The following is a 21,332-nucleotide window of genomic DNA, read 5'->3' as shown; positions in this document are numbered from 1 at the left end:
TGACTACGTCCAACAACTTGGAAGCCTCCAAGTCTATAGTAGCCGCAGGCACCACGATAGGTTGGTTCAGATGAAAAGCTGATACCACTTTAGGAAGAAACTGGGGACGAGTCCTCAATTCTGCCCTATCCATATGGAAAATCAGATAAGGGCTTTTACATGACAAAGCCGCCAATTCTGATACACGCCTGGCCGAAGCCAAGGCCAACAACATGACCACTTTCCACGTGAGATACTTCAATTCCACGGTTTTAAGTGGCTCAAACCAATGTGACTTTAGGAAATCCAACACCACGTTGAGATCCCAAGGTGCCACTGGAGGCACAAAAGGGGGCTGAATATGCAGCACTCCCTTAACAAAAGTCTGAACTTCAGGTAGTGAAGCCAGTTCCCTCTGGAAGAAAATCGATAGAGCCGAATTCTGGACCTTAATGGAACCCAATTTTAGGCCCATGGTCACCCCTGACTGTAGGAAGTGCAGGAAACGGCCCAGCTGAAATTCCTCCGTTGGGGCCTTCCTGGCCTCACACCACGCAACATATTTTCGCCATATGCGGTGATAATGATTTGCGGTTACTTCTTTCCTAGCTTTAATCAGCGTAGGAATAACTTCCTCCAGAATGCCCTTTTCCTTCAGGATCCGGTGTTCAACCGCCATGCCGTCAAACGCAGCCGCGGTAAGTCTTGGAACAGACAGGGCCCCTGCTGCAGCAGGTCCTGTCTGAGCGGCAGAGGCCATGGGTCCTCTGACATCATTTCTTGAAGTTCCGGGTACCAAGCTCTTCTTGGCCAATCCGGAACAATGAGTATAGTTCTTACTCCTCTTCTCCTTATTATCCTCAGTACCTTTGGTATGAGAGGAAGAGGAGGGAACACATAAACCGACCGGTACACCCACGGTGTCACTAGAGCGTCCACAGCTATCGCCTGCGGGTCTCTTGACCTGGCGCAATATCTTTCTAGCTTTTTGTTTAGGCGGGACGCCATCATGTCCACCTGTGGCCTTTCCCAACAGTTTACAATCAGTTGGAAGACTTCTGGACGAAGTCCCCACTCTCCCGGGTGGAGGTCGTGCCTGCTGAGGAAGTCTGCTTCCCAGTTGTCCACTCCCGGAATGAACACTGCTGACAGTGCTAACACGTGATTTTCCGCCCATCGGAGAATCCTTGTGGCTTCTGCCATCGCCGTCCTGCTTCTCGTGCCGCCCTGTCGGTTTACATGGGCGACCGCCGTGATGTTGTCTGACTGGATCAGTACCGGCTGGTTTTAAAGCAGGGGCTTTGCCTGACTTAGGGCATTGTAAATGGCCCTCAGCTCCAGAATATTTATGTGCAGGGAAGTCTCCTGACTTGCCCATAGTCCTTGGAAGTTTCTTCCCTGTGTGACTGCCCCCTAGCCTCGAAGGCTGGCATCCGTTGTCACCAGGACCCAGTCCTGTATGCCGAATCTGCGGCCCTCTTGAAGATGAGCACTCTGCAGCCACCACAGCAGAGACACCCTGGTCCTTGGAGACAGGGTTATCAGCCGATGCATCTGAAGATGCGATCCGGACCACTTGTCCAACAGGTCCCACTGAAAGGTTCTTGCATGGAACCTGCCGAATGGAATTGCTTCGTAGGAAGCTACCATCTTTCCCAGGATCCGCGTGCAGTGATGCACCGACACCTGTTTTGGTTTTAGAAGGCCTCTGACTAGAGATGACAGCTCCTTGGCCTTCTCCTCCGGGAGAAACACTTTTTTCTGTTCTGTGTCCAGAACCATCCCCAGGAACAGTAGACGTGTCGTAGGGACCAGCTGTGACTTTGGAATATTTAGAATCCAGCCGTGCTGTTGTAGCACCTTCCGAGATAGTGCTACCCCGACCAACAACTGCTTCCTGGACCTCGCCTTTATCAGGAGATCGTCCAAGTACGGGATAATTAATACTCCCTTCTTTCGAAGGAGTATCATCATTTCGGCCATTACCTTGGTAAAGACCCTCGGAGCCGTGGATAGACCGAACGGCAACGTCTGGAATTGGTAATGACAATCCTGTACCACAAATCTGAGGTACTCCTGGTGAGGATGGTAAATGGGGACATGCAGGTAAGCATCCTTGATGTCGAGTGATACCATGTAATCCCCCTCGTCCAGGCTTGCAATAACCGCCCTGAGCGATTCCATCTTGAACTTGAATTTTTTTATATATGTGTTCAAGGATTTCAAATTTAAAATGGGTCTCACCGAACCGTCCGGTTTCGGTACCACAAACATTGTGGAATAGTAACCCCGTCCTTGTTGAAGTAGGGGCACCTTTACTATCACCTGTTGTGAATACAGCTTGTGAATTGCCTGTAACACTGCCTCCCTGCCTGAGGGAGTGGTTGGTAAAGCAGATTTGAGGAAACGGCGGGGGGGGAGACGTCTCGAATTCCAGCTTGTACCCCTGAGATACCACTTGAAGGATCCAGGGATCCACCTGTGAGCAAGCCCACTGATTGCTGAAATATTTGAGACGGGCCCCCCGTCTGGCTCTGTAAGGGGGCCGGCGGCGCGGCTCCGGGAACGAACACCAAGGTCGGGTCCTGCGTTCGATCCCTCTGGAGCGAATGGTGTCCAGTAGCCTAAGAAGCCCAAACTACCACCTGTTAGGTAGGTTCGCTTCTTCTCCCCTTAGTCCCTCGCTGCAGTGAGTCTGTTGCTAGCAGATCTCACTGTAAAATAAAAAACCTAAATATACTTTCTTTCTAGGAGCTCAGGAGAGCCCCTAGTGTGCATCCAGCTCAGCCGGGCACAAAAATCTAACTGAAGTCTGGAGGAGGGTCATAGTGGGAGGAGCCAGTGCACACCAGTAGTCTAAAGCTTTCTTTTAGTTGTGCCCAGTCTCCTGCGGAGCCGCTATTCCCCATGGTCCTTACGGAGTCCCAGCATCCACTTAGGACGTTAGAGAAATAAAAAATCCTAACAAAATACTTTCTTATTAGCAAGCTCAGGAGAGCTCACTAAAGTGCACCCAGCTCGGCCGGGCACAGATTCTAACTGAGGTCTGGAGGAGGGGCATAGAGGGAGGAGCCAGTGCACACCAGTAGTCCTAATTCTTTCTTAAAGTGCCCTGTCTCCTGCGGAGCCCGTCTATTCCCCATGGTCCTTACGGAGTCCCCAGCATCCACTAGGACGTTAGAGAAAAAATAAGAATTTACTTACCGATAATTCTATTTCTCGGAGTCCGTAGTGGATGCTGGGGTTCCTGAAAGGACCATGGGAATAGCGGCTCCGCAGGAGACAGGGCACAAAAAGTAAAGCTTTAGGATCAGGTGGTGTGCACTGGCTCCTCCCCCTATGACCCTCCTCCAAGCCTCAGTTAGGATACTGTGCCCGGACGAGCGTACACAATAAGGAAGGATTTATGAATCCCGGGTAAGACTCATACCAGCCACACCAATCACACTGTACAACCTGTGATCTGAACCCAGTTAACAGTATGATAACAGCGGAGCCTCTGAAAAGATGGCTCACAACAAATAATAACCCGATTTTTGTAACTATGTACAAGTAATGCAGATAATCCGCACTTGGGATGGGCGCCCAGCATCCACTACGGACTCCGAGAAATAGAATTATCGGTAAGTAAATTCTTATTTTCTCTATCGTCCTAGTGGATGCTGGGGTTCCTGAAAGGACCATGGGGATTATACCAAAGCTCCCAAACGGGCGGGAGAGTGCGGATGACTCTGCAGCACCGAATGAGAGAACTCCAGGTCCTCCTTAGCCAGGGTATCAAATTTGTAGGATTTTACAAACGTGTTTGCCCCTGACTAAATAGCCGCTCGGCAAAGTTGTAAAGCCGAGACCCCTCGGGCAGCCGCCCAAGATGAGCCCACCTTCCTTGTGGAATGGGCATTTACATATTTTGGCTGTGGCAGGCCTGCCACAGAATGTGCAAGCTGAATTGTATTACACATCCAACTAGCAAAAGTCTGCTTAAAAGCAAGAGCACCCAGTTTGTTGGGTGCATACAGGATAACAGCAAGTCAGTTTTCCTGACTCCAGCCGTCCTGGAACCTATATTTTCAGGGCCCTGACCACATCTAGCAACTTGGAGTCCTCCAAGTCCCTAGTAGGCGCAAGACACCACAATAAGCTGGTTCAGGTGAAACACTGACACCACCTTAGGGAGAGAACTGGGGACGAGTCCGCAGCTCTGCCCTGTCCGAATGGACAAACAGATATGGGCTTTTTTGAGAGAAAAAAACCCACCAATTTGACACTCGCCTGGTCCAGGCCAGGTCCAAGAGCATGTTCACTTTTCATGTGAGATGCTTCAAATCCACAGATTTGACTGGTTTTAAACCAATGTGTTTTGAGGAATCCCAGAACTACGTTGAGATCCCACAGTGCCACTGGAGGCACAAAAGGGGGTTGTATATGCAATACTCCCTTGACAAACTTCTGGACTTCAGGAACTGAAGCCAATTCTTTCTGGAAGAAAAATCGACAGGGCCGAAATTTGAACCTTAATGGACCCCAATTTGAGGCCCATAGACACTCCTGTTTGCAGGAAATGCAGGAATCGACCGAGTTGAAATTTCTTCGTGGGGCCTTCCTGGCCTCACACCACGCAACATATTTTCGCCACATGTGGTGATAATGTTGTGCGGTCACCTCCTTTCTGGCTTTGACCAGGGTAGGAATGACCTCTTCCTGAATGCCTTTTCCCTTAGGATCCGGCGTTCCACCGCCATGCCGTCAAACGCAGCTGCGGTAAGTCTTGGAACAGACATGGTACTTGCTGAAACAAGTCCCTTCTTAGCGGCAGAGGCCATAAGTCCTCTGTGAGCATCTCTTGAAGTTCCGGGTACCAAGTCCTTCTTGGCCAATCCGGAGCCATGAGTATAGTTCTTACTCCTCTACGTCTTATAATTCTCAGTACCTTAGGTATGAAAAGCAGAGGATGGAACACATACACCGACTGGTACACCCACGGTGTTACCAGAACGTCCACAGCTATTGCCTGAGGGTCTCTTAACCTGGCGCAATACCTGTCCCGTTTTTTGTTCAGACGGGACGCCATCATGTCCACCTTTGGTAATTCCCAACGGTTTACAATTATGTGGAAAACTTCCCCATGAAGTTCCCACTCTGCCGGGTGGAGGTCGTGCCTACTGAGGAAGTCTGCTTCCCAGTTTCCATTCCCGGAATGAAACACTGCTGACAGTGCTATCACATGATTTTCCGCCCAGCGAAAAGTCCTTGCAGTTTTTGCCACTGCCCTCCTGCTTCTTGTGCCGCCCTGTCTATTTACGTGGGCGACTGCCGTGATGTTTTATCCCACTGGATCAATACCGGCTGACCTTGAAGCAGAGGTCTTGCTAAGCTTAGAGCATTATAAATTTACCCTTAGCTATATTTATGTGGAGAAAAGTCTCCAGACTTGATCACACTCCCTGGAAATTTTTTCCTTGTGTGACTGCTCCCCAGCCTCTCGGGCTGGCCTCCGTGGTCACCAACATCCAAAACTGAATGCCGAATCTGCGGCCCTCTAGAAGATGAGCACTCTGTAACCACCACAGGAGAGACACCCTTGTCCTTGGATATAGGGTTATCCGCTGATGCATCTGAAGATGCGATCCGGACCATTTGTCCAGCAGATCCCACTGAAATGTTCTTGCATGAAATCTGCCGACTGGAATTGCTTCGAAGGAAGTCACCATTTTTTTACCATGGCCCTTGTGCAATGATGCACTGATTTTAGGAGGTTCCTGACTAGCTCGGATAACTCCCTGGCTTTCTCTTCCGGGAGAAACACCTTTTTCTGGACTGTGTCCAGAATCATCCCTAAGCACAGGAGACTTGTTGTCGGGATCAGCTGCGATTTTGGAATATTTAGAATCCACCCCTGCTGTTGTAACAGTATCCGAGATAGTGCTACTCCGACCTCCAACTGTTCCCTGGACTTTGCCCTTATCAGGAGATCGTCCAAGTAAGGGATAATTAAGACGCCTTTTATTCGAAGAAGAACCATCATTTCGGCCATTACCTTGGTAAAGACCCGGGGTGCCGTGGACAATCCAAACGGCAGCGTCTGAAACTGATAGTGACAGTTCTGTACCACGAACCTGAGGTACCCTTAGTGATAAGGGCAAATTTGGGACATGGAGGTAAGCATCCCTGATGTCTCGGGACACCAGATAGTCCCCTTCTTCCCGGTTCGTTATCACTGCTCTGAGTGACTCCATCTTGATTTGAACCTTTGTAAGTGTTCAAATTTTTTTAGATTTAGAATAGGTCTCACCTAGCCTTCTGGCTTCAGTACCACAATATAGTGTGGAATAATACCCCTTTTCTTGTTGTAGGAGGGGTAATTTAATTATCACCTGCTGGGAATACAGCTCGTGAATTGTTTCCCATACTGCCTCCTTGTCGGAGGGAGACCTTGGTAAAGCAGACTTCAGGAGCCTGCGCAGGGGAAACGTCTCGACATTCCAATCTGTACCCCTGGGATACTACTTGTAGGATCCAGGGGTCCTGTACGGTCTCAGCGTCATGCTGAGAGCTTGTCAGAAGCGGTGGAACGCTTCTGTTCCTGGGAATGGGCTGCCTGCTGCAGTCTTCTTCCCTTTCCTCTATCCCTGGGCAGATATGACTCTTATAGGGACGAAAGGACTGAAGCTGAAAAGACGGTGTCTTTTTCTGCAGAGATGTGACTTAGGGTAAAAACTGTGGATTTTCCAGCAGTTGCCGTGGCCACCAGGTCCGATGGACCGACCCCAAATAACTCCTCTTCCTTTATACGGCAATACACCTTTGTGCCGTTTGGAATCTGCATCACCTGACCACTGTCGTGTCCATAAACATCTTCTGGCAGATATGGACATCGCACTTACTCTTGATGCCAGAGTGCAAATATCCCTCTGTGCATCTCGCATATATAGAAATGCATCCTTTAAATGCTCTATAGTCAATAAAATACTGTCCCTGTCAAGGGTATCAATATTTTTAGTCAGGGAATCCGACCAAGCCACCCCAGCTCTGCACATCCAGGCTGAGGCGATCGCTGGTCGCAGTATAACACCAGTATGTGTGTATATACTTTTTATGATATTTTTCCAGCCTCCTGTCAGCTGGCTCCTTGAGGACGGCCCTATCTATAGACGGTACCGCCACTTGTTCTGATAAGCGTGTGAGCGCCTTATCCACCCTAAGGGGTGTTTCCCAACGCGCCCTAACTTCTGGCGGGAAAGGGTATACCGCCCATATTTTCTATCGGGGGGAACCCACGCATCATCACACACTTCATTTAATTTATCTGATTCAGGAAAAACTACGGTAGTTTTTTCACATCCCACATAATACCCTCTTTTGTGGTACTTGTAGTATCAGAAATATGTAACACCTCCTTCATTGCCCTTAACGTGTGGCCCTAATAAGGAATACGTTTGTTTATTCACCGTCGACACTGGATTCAGTGTCCCTGTCTGTGTCTGTGTCGACCGACTAAAGTAAACGGGCGTTTTAAAACCCCTGACGGTGTTTTTGAGACGTCTGGACCGGTACTAATTGTTTGTCGGTCGTCTCATGTCGTCAACCGACCTTGGCGCGTGTTGACATTATCACGTAATTCCCTAAATAAGCCATCCATTCCGGTGTCGACTCCCTAGAGAGTGACATCACCATTACAGGCAATTGCTCCGCCTCCTCACCAACATCGTCCTCATACATGTCGACACACACGTACCGACACACAGCACACACACAGGGAATGCTCTGATAGAGGACAGGACCTACTAGCCCTTTGGAGAGACAGAGGGAGAGTTTGCCAGCACACACCAAAAACGCTATAATTATATAGGGACAACCTTATATAAGTGTTTTCCCTTATAGCATCTTTTTTATATATTTCTAACGCCAAATTAGTGCCCCCCCTCTCTGTTTTAACCCTGTTTCTGTAGTGCAGTGCAGGGGAGAGCCTGGGAGCCTTCCCTCCAGCCTTTCTGTGAGGGAAAATGGCGGTGTGCTGAGGAGATAGGCCCCGCCCCTTTTTCGGCGGCCTCGTCTCCCGCTCTTAACGGATTCTGGCAGGGGTTAAATATCTCCATATAGCCCCCGGAGGCTATATGTGAGGTATTTTTAGCCAAAAATAGGTTTTCATTGCCTCCCAGGGCGCCCCCCTCCCAGCGCCCTGCACCCTCAGTGACTGCCGTGTGAAGTGTGCTGAGAGGAAATGGCGCACAGCTGCAGTGCTGTGCGCTACCTTAAGAAGACTGAGGAGTCTTCATGCCGCCGATTCTGGACCTTCTTCTTGTTTCAGCATCTGCAAGGGGGCCGGCGGCGAGGCTCCGGTGACCATCCAGGCTGTACCTGTGATCGTCCCTCTGGAGCTAATGTCCAGTAGCCAAAGAAGCCAATCCATCCTGCACGCAGGTGAGTTCACTTCTTCTCCCCTAAGTCCCTCGTTGCAGTGATCCTGTTGCCAGCAGGACTCACTGTAAAATAAAAAACCTAAGCTAAACTTTTCTAAGCAGCTCTTTAGGAGAGCCACCTAGATTGCACCCTTCTCGGCCGGGCACAAAAATCTAACTGAGGCTTGGAGGAGGGTCATAGGGGGAGGAGCCAGTGCACACCACCTGATCCTAAAGCTTTACTTTTTGTGCCCTGTCTCCTGCGGAGCCGCTATTCCCATGGTCCTTTCAGGAACCCCAGCATCCACTAGGACGATAGAGAAAAGGACTTGTGGCGATAGCCTAAAGCCGCATACACACTACACGATATGCCTAAAGCCGCATACACACTACACGATAGCATACACACTACACGATATGCCTAAAGCCGCATACACACTACACGATATGCCTAAAGCCGCATACACACTACACGATATGCCTAAAGCCGCATACACACTACACCAGTGATCGCAAAAACGCGCCATGGCGCGTATTTTACCCAGAAACAGCCGCCCGGGACTCACATTTAGAAGATGAGCGGGTCCCACAGGACGCGCTCATCTGAATATGTGTTTGCATGTGTTAAGCCTGTCAGCGGAATGCAGGAGGTGACTGGCTGTTTCCTCGGCCAATCACCTCCTGTAGTCTCCATCCAATCACAGCCTGCAGCATCTCCCGCTTTGAATCCTGCTCCCCGCCAGCACATGAATCTGTGCTGCAGGGCTGACAGACTGGCCCCGCTCATCCGGCTCCACTGCCGCTCTGCCGCCAGCACCCTCCTCTGCGACTGGGAGTACAGCTCCGGATCTGCCCGCCGCCACCCCCCTACCCGGGACCCGCTCAACGCCCCACCGAGACCCGACAACTACCTTCCAGCAGGAGCCTTCCGGGCTGCGCAGCTCCCGCTGTAGGTAAGCAGTAGACAGTGCTGCATCGCCCCGCTTCACCTGGAGTAGCTGGTGCAGATGCGGGATGTCCGGGGGCTGCAAGCTCCGTGTGTGCAATGTGAGGCCGCTCAGAGTGTTAGGGCCTCACTGACACCATTTTTCTGACAGCACAGTGCAGTGAGTGCACTGGCACAAGTAGCCAGCCGGCGCCGCAGCATGAAGGAGCTATCTGTGAAATCGCAAGCAGAGGCTGGCAAGAAGGAGCTCCTCCGATCGCTTCCCCTGACGGGCTGGCCACTGCTAAATATACCAGTATATCAGTACAACTGTGCAGTGACACTGACTTTCCCATTGCACCTGGGGCTCCACTACTTTGACACAGTTGGAACTGATTATCGGTATATTTAGCAGTGGCCAGCCCGTCAGGGGAAGCGATTGGACGAGCTCCTTCTTGCCAGAGAACAGCCTCTGCTTGCGATTTCACATAGAGCTCCTCCAGGCTGCGGCTACTACAGGCGCAGGCTGGCTACTTGTGCCAGTGCACTCACTGCACTGTGCTGTCAGAAAAAATGGTGAGTGTCAGTGAGTTGCTGCTGGGGGCGGAACCACTTGTGTCAAACGGCCCCTTCGTGCAACTGGAGGTGATAAGTGAGTGGTTACTGCAATGTGCCTCAGTGCTCTACCAGGCGCATTGTGTATAATAACGTGTTCTACCTGACGCAATGTGTATAATAACGTGTTCTACCTGGCGCAATGTGTATGATAACGTGTTCTACCTGGCGCAATGTGTATGATAACGTGTTCTACCTGGCGCAATGTGTATAATAACGTGTTCTACCTGACGCAATGTGTATGATAACTTGCTCTACCTAGCGGCAATGTGTATGATAACTTGCTCTACCTAGCGGCAATGTGTATGATAACTTGCTCTACCTAGCGGCAATGTGTATGAGAACATGCTCTACCTGATGCAATGTGTATGATAACTTGCTCTACCTAGCGGCAATGTGTATGATAACATGCTCTACCTGGCGCTATGTGTATGATAACGTGCTCTACCTGGCGCAGTGTGTATAACGTGTTCTACCTAGCGGCAATGTGTATGATAACGTGCTCTACCTGGTGCAAAGTGTATGACGTGCTGTACCTGGTGCAAAGTGTATGACGTGCTGTACCTGGTGCAAAGTGTATGACGTGCTGTACCTGGAGCAAAGTGTATGACGTGATCTACCTGGATCAGTGTGCATAGGAGGTTCTACCTGGTGCAATGTGTATAAGCGCCACTACTGTGTGGTGTAATGTGAATTGACACTATTATGTGGCCACGCCCCTTCCCTATGAAGCCACGCCCCTAAAATTTTGCGGCGCGCCTACGGCGCGCACTACCTGTTCTTTGTGGTCTAACACCAATTCACTTTCTGCCTAAGGGCACCAAAATGTCTAGTTACAGCTCTGGTGCAGGGTGTCCTGCATGCTACAGAGCCCAGCAGCATTGTCACCCCATCCCCCCCATCTTGCAACACTTTTGTAGTGTCCAAACAAGATTAAAATTAATAAGAACCTTCATTCCGATGGGACCCAGAAAAAGACCGGTAGGACCCCAATTTTTAAAAGTGAAGGGTCCCTGGGACCCACTTTTTTTTTGGCTCAGCGCGATCACTGTACACGATATGCCTAAAGCCGCATACACACTACACGATATGCCTAAAGCTGCATACACACTACACGATAGCATACACACTACACGATATGCCTAAAGCTGCATACACACTACACAATAGCATACACACTACACGATATGCCTAAAGCCGCATACACACTACACGATATGCCTAAAGCCGCATACACACTACACGATATGCCTAAAGCCGCATACACACTACACGATATGCCTAAAGCCGCATACACACTACACGATATGCCTAAAGCTGCATACACACTACACGATAGCATACACACTACACGATATGCCTAAAGCTGCATACACACTACACAATAGCATACACACTACACGATATGCCTAAAGCCGCATACACACTACACGATATGCCTAAAGCCGCATACACACTACACGATATGCCTAAAGCCGCATACACACTACACGATATGCCTAAAGCCGCATACACACTACACGATATGCCTAAAGCCGCATACACACTACACGATATGCCTAAAGCTGCATACACACTACACAATAGCATACACACTACACGATATGCCTAAAGCCGCATACACACTACACGATATGCCTAAAGCCGCATACACACTACACGATATGCCTAAAGCCGCATACACACTACACGATATGCCTAAAGCTGCATACACACTACACGATAGCATACACACTACACGATATGCCTAAAGCTGCATACACACTACACAATAGCATACACACTACACGATATGCCTAAAGCTGCATACACACTACACAATAGCATACACACTACACGATATGCCTAAAGCCGCATACACACTACACGATATGCCTAAAGCTGCATACACACTACACAATAGCATACACACTACACGATATGCCTAAAGCCGCATACACACTACACGATATGCCTAAAGCCGCATACACACTACACGATATGCCTAAAGCCGCATACACACTACACGATATGCCTAAAGCCGCATACACACTACACGATATGCCTAAAGCCGCATACACACTACACGATATGCCTAAAGCTGCATACACACTACACGATAGCATACACACTACACGATATGCCTAAAGCTGCATACACACTACACAATAGCATACACACTACACGATATGCCTAAAGCCGCATACACACTACACGATATGCCTAAAGCCGCATACACACTACACGATATGCCTAAAGCCGCATACACACTACACGATATGCCTAAAGCCGCATACACACTACACGATATGCCTAAAGCCGCATACACACTACACGATATGCCTAAAGCTGCATACACACTACACAATAGCATACACACTACACGATATGCCTAAAGCCGCATACACACTACACGATATGCCTAAAGCCGCATACACACTACACGATATGCCTAAAGCCGCATACACACTACACGATATGCCTAAAGCTGCATACACACTACACGATAGCATACACACTACACGATATGCCTAAAGCTGCATACACACTACACAATAGCATACACACTACACGATATGCCTAAAGCCGCATACACACTACACGATATGCCTAAAGCTGCATACACACTACACGATAGCATACACACTACACGATATGCCTAAAGCCGCATACACACTACACGATATGCCTACAGCCGCATACACACTACACGATATGCCTAAAGCCGCATACACACTACACGATATGCCTAAAGCCGCATACACACTACACGATATGCCTAAAGCCGCATACACACTACACGATATGCCTAAAGCCGCATACACACTACACGATATGCCTAAAGCCGCATACACACTACACGATATGCCCAAAGCTGCATACACACTACACGATAGCATACACACTACACGATATGCCTAAAGCTGCATACACACTACACAATAGCATACACACTACACGATATGCCTAAAGCCGCATACACACTACACGATACGCTCCATGAGCAATATCGTCCATGATTTCCCTTGAACTCCCAGACAAATGATATAGTGCATACATACTAAACGATATTCAGTGACATCACCCGCCCCAGCCCCGAACATGCAGTTGTCAACGACATAGTCAAAACTGATCTGCATGAACAGATGGCAAACCACCTTGTGAACTACCTGCAGGAGTGCGCATTGTTAATGACATAGTACATACACTAGACAATATTACAATCTATATGACTCAGAAGGGTGAAAATGAGCGATATCGTTTAATATATTGCCTAGTGTGTATGGGGTTTAAGGAAAGCTACAGCCAGGATTGATTGTTTCCAGCTGTGTCAGGTTTGGGTGGCTTACCGCTCTGGGGTGCATTTTCCTGGCATAGTGTGGGTACACTAGCTCAATGTTATCGTTTATTTTTAAGCAGAAATCGCCTACTGTGTACCCGCCTGTTCTCTTGTACTGGCTATTTACCAGATAGGTAACTATAACTAATTGTAATGTAAAAAAAAAAAAAAATGGTGTTTTCATGTTGTCCTCTGATATTTTTAATGAAACATGTTGTGTTAAATATAGTATATCAGTATACACTGTATACAGTCTGGTACAGGCTGAGTATCCCTTATCCAAAATTCAAAATCACACATTTTTGGTTCCCCTACTGAGACTGTAGTATATAGTGGAACACACTATATACTACCATCCATCCAGGGAAGAAACAAGAGACCAAATTTACAAATTTTATCTGAATTCTAGGTTATGGCCTAAATATATTCTGTAAAAATTATGCATTCCTTATAGCTTCAACATTAAGAGGGACATCACGTGTGGTTGTGCCACTTATACACGCTGCACTATACATGTAGCTATACTGTACAACTGGCATGGTATTGCAGTGTATAGCATCAATCTTATCTCGATAATAAACAAACAAACATGGACGTTGAAGGTAAAACTGCTGCATATTAAAGGCCCATACACACTGGGCAATTTTGAGCTGAAAGCAGATCACTTTTGGTGTGTTGAGCTGCTTTCAACTCAAATCCGCCCAGGGTGTATGGACAAGCGATGAGCGGTGATGCGCACTCCTGCTTCATCGCTGGCGGCCGCCGTTCATCTACTGGTATTACCAGTAGATGAACGGCAGGGTGAGCGGCTTTCCATAGCGTCCTGCTATGGAAAGCCGCTCACCCCCGCTGACATCGCTGGGCAGGGGAGAAAAGCGCTCAGTGTGTATGCACTGAGCACTTTTCAGCCCAGCGATGTCAGCGATCATCACTATGCATATACGCTGGGCAAAAATGCCCAGTGTGTATGCACCTTTAAGAGAAATATACTGGGCGGGATGTACTAATGTACATCGCCGCCCTGCGCCACGATGCTGATCGCATATGTGCTTACATATGCGATCAGCATTGCGGAGGACAGCTCTTCCAATAAGAGCTGTCCTCCGCGATGCACAGCAGCAGCCTGACTTCCGGGATTCGGCCCCAGGAGTCAGTCTGCGCATGCACAGGGTGACGGAGGTGGCCGCAAGGCATGCTGGGAGGGATCTGATCGGATCCCTCACACAGCGCCGCAGAGAGAAGCCCATAGGCTTCTATGGACTATCGCCAGCTAAAGCTGGCGAACCCCGCCGCGGCGCTGACCTGCCGGCCAGAGGATAGTACATCAGGAAAATGCGGTAAACAGGGGGTTTACCGTATTTTCCGCTTAGTACATCCCGCCCACTGTATTTTGCAATGGCTAATACTTTGTCACGTGTTACAATACTTACATTATATGCAGCACGTGGTAAGGTTATACACATCACTAATCAATAACCATCTTTCTGGTAAGTACTGTTGATATGAATGGTTTGGCTAGGAATGCACTATCTAACTTTGCCAACATTTGAAAACAGGTTAGAAGGGACACCTTGCTGCATATCCTATGCATCCTAGCATGTCTATATGGACCCTAACACACTATAAACCCCAAAATGTCTGATATATTGAATTTCTTAATATATGTATTCCCAAAACATTGAAATAAAGCACTAATATTTTCACCACAACACACTCCGAGGGCCGCTGACTGTGCATGTTGGAGGTTTATCCTCTTGCAGGAGCGCACCGGAGAAGGTTATAGGCATTACTTGAGCAGAGTGCTTGACCCTCAGACAGTATATATTTTATTATTCACCTTAAAGTCTAGGAGTGCCGCCTCTGCTGATTTTCTTTTATATATATATATATATATATATATATAAATAAATAAATAAAAGCAGAGGTGCCACTCCTGGATTCAGTTTATGGTGAAGAATAAAGTGCTTTACTTCAACGTTTCGGGGTACTCCCCCCGTCATCAGGACACACTTAGTGTGCCCTGATGACGGGAGGGGAGGCGGGGAGTACCCCAAAACGTTGAAGTAAAACACTCTATTCTTCACCTTAAACTGAGACCAGGAGTGCCGCCTCTATTGATTGCCATAGTGCCCTAGGGGGGCACCATGGCAGGTAATCTGTTGTGGCTTACAAAAGGAGTGCCGGATTGTGGGATTTGTGTGTGTGTGTGTGTGTGTGTGTGTGTGTGTGTGTGTGTGTGTGTGTGTGTGTAACGGCACTCCCCACTGTAGGGTAAATGGGCAAAAGTCTCTGTGGCTGGGCAGTGTGTGACCTCCCACGTCTTGTGATTTACATGCCATATTTAGGCTTTTTGAAGGCAGATTTTGCATGAGATTATTATTTATTGATTGATATAGTGCACTACGAGCATCTTTGTAGGATGCGTGTGTGTAAATATGATTCATTCATAAAGCCCATACACTAAGGAATGCTAACTATGGCTTGCATATATAATATGTAAAGAAAACGGATTCTGACTGATGGATTATTTTAATACTATCAAATAGTGACATTCCCGGATACCGTATAACCTGGGGCTGTCCCTTGGAATTAGGAACATTGGAAAACATGCCTAGTTGCCTACCACACTGTGCACCTTGGGAACTCCTCGCTGTCCCCTGAGTGTGTCAGCAGCAGCAGCAGGCTGGGGAAGGCACACAAAGGTCAGGCGGGCGGCAGACACAACATACAGCTGCCCATAATAACAGCGCTGCAGCCCATAATAAAGCAGCTCTCTGCACTCCTGCACCTACAGGCAGCGCCGAGGCCTGGCGTGCCCATGTCTGCTCCATACACACTGCCAAGGTGAAAATAGATGCAAACCCCGAGACAGGCTGCAGAATAGTGACAGTGAGGCCCCGCTGAAGGCACAGAATCGAACCCATGTCCTCGGCCGCCTCTGCCACTTCTCCGGTGTCAGAGCATTGATACATAGTATACACACATGCATGCTCCGCTAGGTCCCTCACACACGTAGCAGTGACTGCATCATGCATTGCACACAGAAACGTAATCAGCATAAGTGGTGTAAGGCATAACTTCCTGTGCGCCTGTCACCTTCAGGGGAACCTCCATGGGTCTGCACAGAATACCAGTCTCTGTAATGATGCCGCCTGCAGCGTACTGTACAGCGGGCGCCTCCTGCAGAATGGAGACCCGGTGCCCTCCCCCTCTGCTACAGGACGCATTGTTCCATATAGACCCCCACCCACCCGTGCACTGTACCTGTGCCACTGAGCTGGAAGTCGAGGGTGTTTTGTCGCACTGCTGCCATAGTGAGCTAGAGCCCTGTGCCATGCCTGGGGGAGGCGGCCGCTGCTGCACTGCCTGCTGCTGCTGTGTCAGAGACAGGGACTGAGACGAGATTGCTGGGCTGCTGCTTCTGCTGCTGCTGGGGAGTCACTGCTGCGCCCGGGCTCAGACCTGAGGGGAGGAACTGCAGCCTGTGTCTGCTAATGCAACACAATACATACACACACAGCAAGGGAGGAGCAGGCAATAAGGCTCATCTTACCAGGCATGCTTCGTTAGGCACACATTCATGTCAATCATTAAGTATATGGCATTAGCCCAGTGCATCAACAGTTCCTACATACATCTGCAGTACATGCCAATCAGGTGGGTGTGGTACGGAGGGTCGACAGTAACTATGTCAACAGTGTGTAGGTCGACCACTATTGGTCGACAGGGTTTCTAGGTCGACAGGTCAAAAGGTCGACATGAGTTTTTTTATGTTTTCTTGGTGTCGTTTTCTCTGTGACCGGGAACCCCAATTAGTGCACCGTGTCCCCTCGCATGCTTCGGGCAAGGTTTACTATTCCCAGTCGTAGTCCGCGTGGATCGTGATCGTTAAGTATGAAAAAGTCCAAAAAAAGAAAAAAATTTGGAAAACTTATGTCGACTTTTTGACCTAGAACATGTCAACCTAGAAACCCTGTCGACCTAGAGACCGGATACCCAGTCGGGTGCAGGGGTGTTTACATGGTATCCGGTCCTTAGGTCGACAGTACTTTGGTCGACCACTATTGGTCAACATGGCTTAGGCCGACATGGACAAGGTCGACGTGGGAAAAAGTTGACATGCCTTTTTCACTTTTTTTCATTTTTCATACTTTACAATCCATGTGGACTACATTCGGGAACGGTAACCTGTGCCGAGCGCAGCAAGGCACCTTGCCCGAAGCATGGCGAGCCATGCGAGTGGACACGGTGCACTAATTGGGGTTCCCGGGCACTTTACAAAGAAAACAACACCAAAAAAAAACTTTAAAAACTCATGTTGACCCTGTCCATGTCGACCTAGTGACCATGTCGACCTATTTTAGGTGTCGACAATAGTAGTCAACCTAGAGACTGTCGACCTAGTTACTGTCTATGCTATGATCCACACCCGTTTACAATACATACAGTAGGTTTACAGTTCATTTTCTAGAGAGTGACATGTAGAAAGGGTGGCATGCGGCAGCTTGGTGGTCCTTCACTGATTCTGGTGGCCACACCAATAGGGAATCACTTTTACATGACTTGGGGATTTATACCTCTCTAGGCTATATAAAAAAGGGGACTAAGCAACACTTTCTTATGAATTTAACGACATCAATTCATTATAGAGTGAACGTACTAGGGGGGCCATTCCGAGTTGATCGCTAGCTGCCGTTGTTCGCAGCCCAGCGATATGGCTAAAAATCGGCATTTCTGCACATGCGTATGCACCGTAATGCGCAGGCGCGTCGTACGGGTACAATGAGCATCGTGGGTTTGCACAGTCTAACGAAGATTCCAGTCGCACAGCCGAACGCAGGAAGATTGACATGAAGTGGGCGTTTTTGGGTGTCAACTGACCGTTTTCAGGGATTGTTTAGAAAAACACAGGCGTGCCGGGAAAAACGCAGGCGTGGCTGGGCGAACTCTGGGCGAGTGTGTGACGTCAAATGCCGTCCCTCCGTCGTTAGGATCAACGCACACGAAGAGTAACTACAGGGCTGGTCTTGTTTTGCACAAAATTATTTTGCAGGTGCTCTGCTGCACAAGCGTTCGCACTTCTGCAAAGCGAAAATACACTCCCTGGTGGGCGGCGACAATGCGTTTGCACGGAAACTAAAAGTAGCCAGCGAGCGATCAACTCGGAATGACCCCCTATATCAGTACTTTGTAAGCTGTTACCAAATATTTTGTAAGACAGAGGCTAAGTTAGTGGTCAGGCTGCCTCTGGGCACAACATTAGCTATTGCAATCTACCATCATGTCACTGCCCCCTTCATTTTGGGACCTTCCGACTGCTAAAGCAGCACCAACCTCACTTCCCCTCCACCACCACAATTTACTGACCATTTGTCTGTCCTCCCTCACCAGTTACATAGGGGTCTATTCATGTAGCAGAGAAAACCCCTGTTTTGCGTTGAACGGGTCTTTTCTCTGCATAGTGCAATTCACAGAGCGGGTTACCATGGAGAAGTCACTGACTTCCCCAGCGGCACCCTCGCTCTGTCCCTGAATCGCATCACCATACTTTTGTATGGTGAGTGCGATTCATGAGCTTTCCGCTTCTCCATGGAGTTCAGATTCGCCATCTCAGAATGGTGTACCCTGAACTGCGGTGTGGAGGCGGCAGGGAAGCTCAATGCTTCCCTACTCTGTCCGGCACTGGCTCTGCCCCCTGACCTCCCAGCAGGCACTGTGGCCTGCTGGTAGGTCAACAGGCGGCGCATGCTCAGAGGGACCCGCCGGCTAACTCCGAGCATCAGAGAGAGGACTGCCTGGAAAAGATGTAACCGCTGGACCCCTGGATTCCGCAGCGCTTCATCAGAAGGGTGAGTATACATGAAGTGCTACTTATTACTAGAGATGTGCTCCGGAAATTTTTCGGGTTTTGTGTTTTGGTTTTGGATTCGGTTCCGCGGCCGTGTTTTGGATTCGGACGCGTTTTGGCAAAACCTCCCTGAAATTTTTTTGTCGGATTCGGGTGTGTTTTGGATTCGGGTGTTTTTTTTCAAAAACAGCTTAATCATAGAATTTGGGGGTAATTTTGATCCTATAGTATTATTAACCTCAAAAACCATAATTTCCACTCATTTCCAGTCTATTCTGAATACCTCACACCTCACAATCTTATTTTTAGTCCTAAAATTTGCACCGAGGTCGCTGGATGACTAAGCTAAGCGACCTAAGTGGGCGGCACAAACACCTGGCCCATCTAGGAGTGGCACTGCAGTGTCAGACAGGATGGCACTTAAAAAAATTGGCCCCAAACATCACATGATGCAAAGATAAATAAATAAAAAAAGAGGTGCAAGATGGAATTGTCCTTGGGCCCTCCCACCCACTCTTATGTTGTATAAACAGGACATGCACACTTTAACAAACCCATCATTTCAGCCACAGGGTCTGCCACACGGCTGTGGCTGAAATGACTGGTTGGTATGGGCCCCCACCAAAAAAAGAAGCAATCAATCTCTCCTTGCTCACACTGGCTCTACAGAGGCAAAATGTCCACCTCATCAAAATCCTCCGATTCCTCACCCCTTTCACTGTGTACATCCCCCTCCTCACAGAGTATTAATTCGTCCCCACTGGAATCCACCATCTCGGGTCCCTGTGTACTTTCTGGAGGCAATTGATGGTGAATGTCTCCACGGAGGAATTGATTATAATTCATTTTGATGAACATCATTTTCCCCACATTTTGTGGAAGTAACCTCCTACGCCTATCGCTGACAAGGTGACCGGCTTCACTAAACACTCTTTCGGAGTACACACTGGAGAAGGGTGCAACTTAGGTAAAATAAAGCCAGTTTGTGCAAGGGCCTCCATATTGCCTCTTTTTCCTGCCAGTATACGTACGGACTGTCTGACGTGCCTCCTTGGATGCTGTCACTCATATAATCCTCCACCATTCTTTCAATGGTGACAGATTCATATGCAGTGACAGTAGACGACATGTCAGTAATCGTTGGCAGGTCCTTCAGTACGGACCAGATGTCAGCACTCGCTCCAGACTGCCCTGCATCACCGCCAGCGGGTGGGCTCGGAATTCTTAGCCTTTTCCTCGCAGCCCCAGTTGCGGGAGAATGTGAAGGAAGAGCTGTTGATGGGTCACGTTCCGCTTGAGTTGACAAGTGTCTCACCAGCAGGTCTTTGAACATCTGCAGACTTGTGTCTGCCGGAAAGAGAGATACAACGTAGGCTTTAAACCTAGGATCGAGCACGGTGGCCAAAATGTAGTGCTCTGATTTCAACAGATTGACCACCCGTAAATCCTGGTTAAGCAAATGAAGGGCTCCATCCACAAGTCCCACATGCCTAGCAGAAACGCTCCGTTTTAGCTCCTCCTTCAATCTCTCCAGCTGCTTCTGCAAAAGCCTGATGAGGGGAATGACCTGACTCAGGCTGGCAGTGTCTGAACTGACTTCACGTGTGGCAAGTTCAAAGGGTTGCAGAACCTTGCACAATGTTGAAATCATTCTCCACTGCGCTTGAGTCAGGTGCATTCCCCCTCCTTTGCCTATATCGTAGGCAGATGTATAGGCTTGAATGGCCTTTTGCTGCTCCTCCATCCTCAGAAGCATATAGAGGGTTGAATTCCACCTCGTTACCACCTCTTGCTTCAGTTGATGGCGGGACAGGTTCAGGAGTGTTTGCTGGTGCTCCAGTCTTTGGCACACGGTGGCTGAATGCCGAAAATGGCCCGCAATTCTTCGGGCCACCGACAGCCTCTCTTGCACGCCCCTGTCGTTGTTTAAAAAATTCTGCACCACCAAATTCAATGTATGTGCAAAACATGGGACGTGCTGGAATTTGCCCACATGTAATGCACGCACTATATTGGTGGCGTTGTCCGATATCACAAATCCCCAGGAGAGTCCAATTGGGGTAAGCCAAGCTGCGATGATGTTCCTCAGTTTCCGTAAGAGGTTGTCAGCTGTGTGCCTCTTATGGAAAGCGGTGATACAAAGCGTAGCCTGCCTAGGAACGAGTTGGCGTTTGCGAGATGCTGCTATTGGTGCCGCCGCTGCTGTTCTTGCTGCAGGAGGCAATACATATACCCAGTGGGCTGTCA

The 21,332-nt window shown here is 48.8% G+C and overlaps 1 protein-coding gene across 3 annotated transcripts in view; it reads right to left on the bottom strand.

The window, feature by feature from the left end:
• Window positions 1-16,733, bottom strand: part of SMS (spermine synthase) — a 376,994-nt gene extending 360,261 nt beyond the window's left edge. For 2 of the 3 annotated variants that reach the window (XM_063955771.1, XM_063955772.1), the window contains exon 1: window positions 16,502-16,733. In XM_063955771.1, coding sequence (XP_063811841.1) covers window positions 16,502-16,550 — 49 coding nt within the window. In that variant the 5' untranslated portion in view covers window positions 16,551-16,733. The remainder of the gene's footprint in view (window positions 1-16,501) is intronic. The other variant, XM_063955770.1, reaches the window with a different exon arrangement.
• Window positions 16,734-21,332: the final 4,599 nt, after the last annotated feature.

Source organism: Pseudophryne corroboree, chromosome 2 (genome assembly GCF_028390025.1).
Source record: "Pseudophryne corroboree isolate aPseCor3 chromosome 2, aPseCor3.hap2, whole genome shotgun sequence".
Classification (NCBI taxonomy): domain Eukaryota; kingdom Metazoa; phylum Chordata; class Amphibia; order Anura; family Myobatrachidae; genus Pseudophryne; species Pseudophryne corroboree.
Note: the sequence above shows the minus strand (reverse complement) of the source record. Positions and strands in the feature narration are given on the sequence as shown.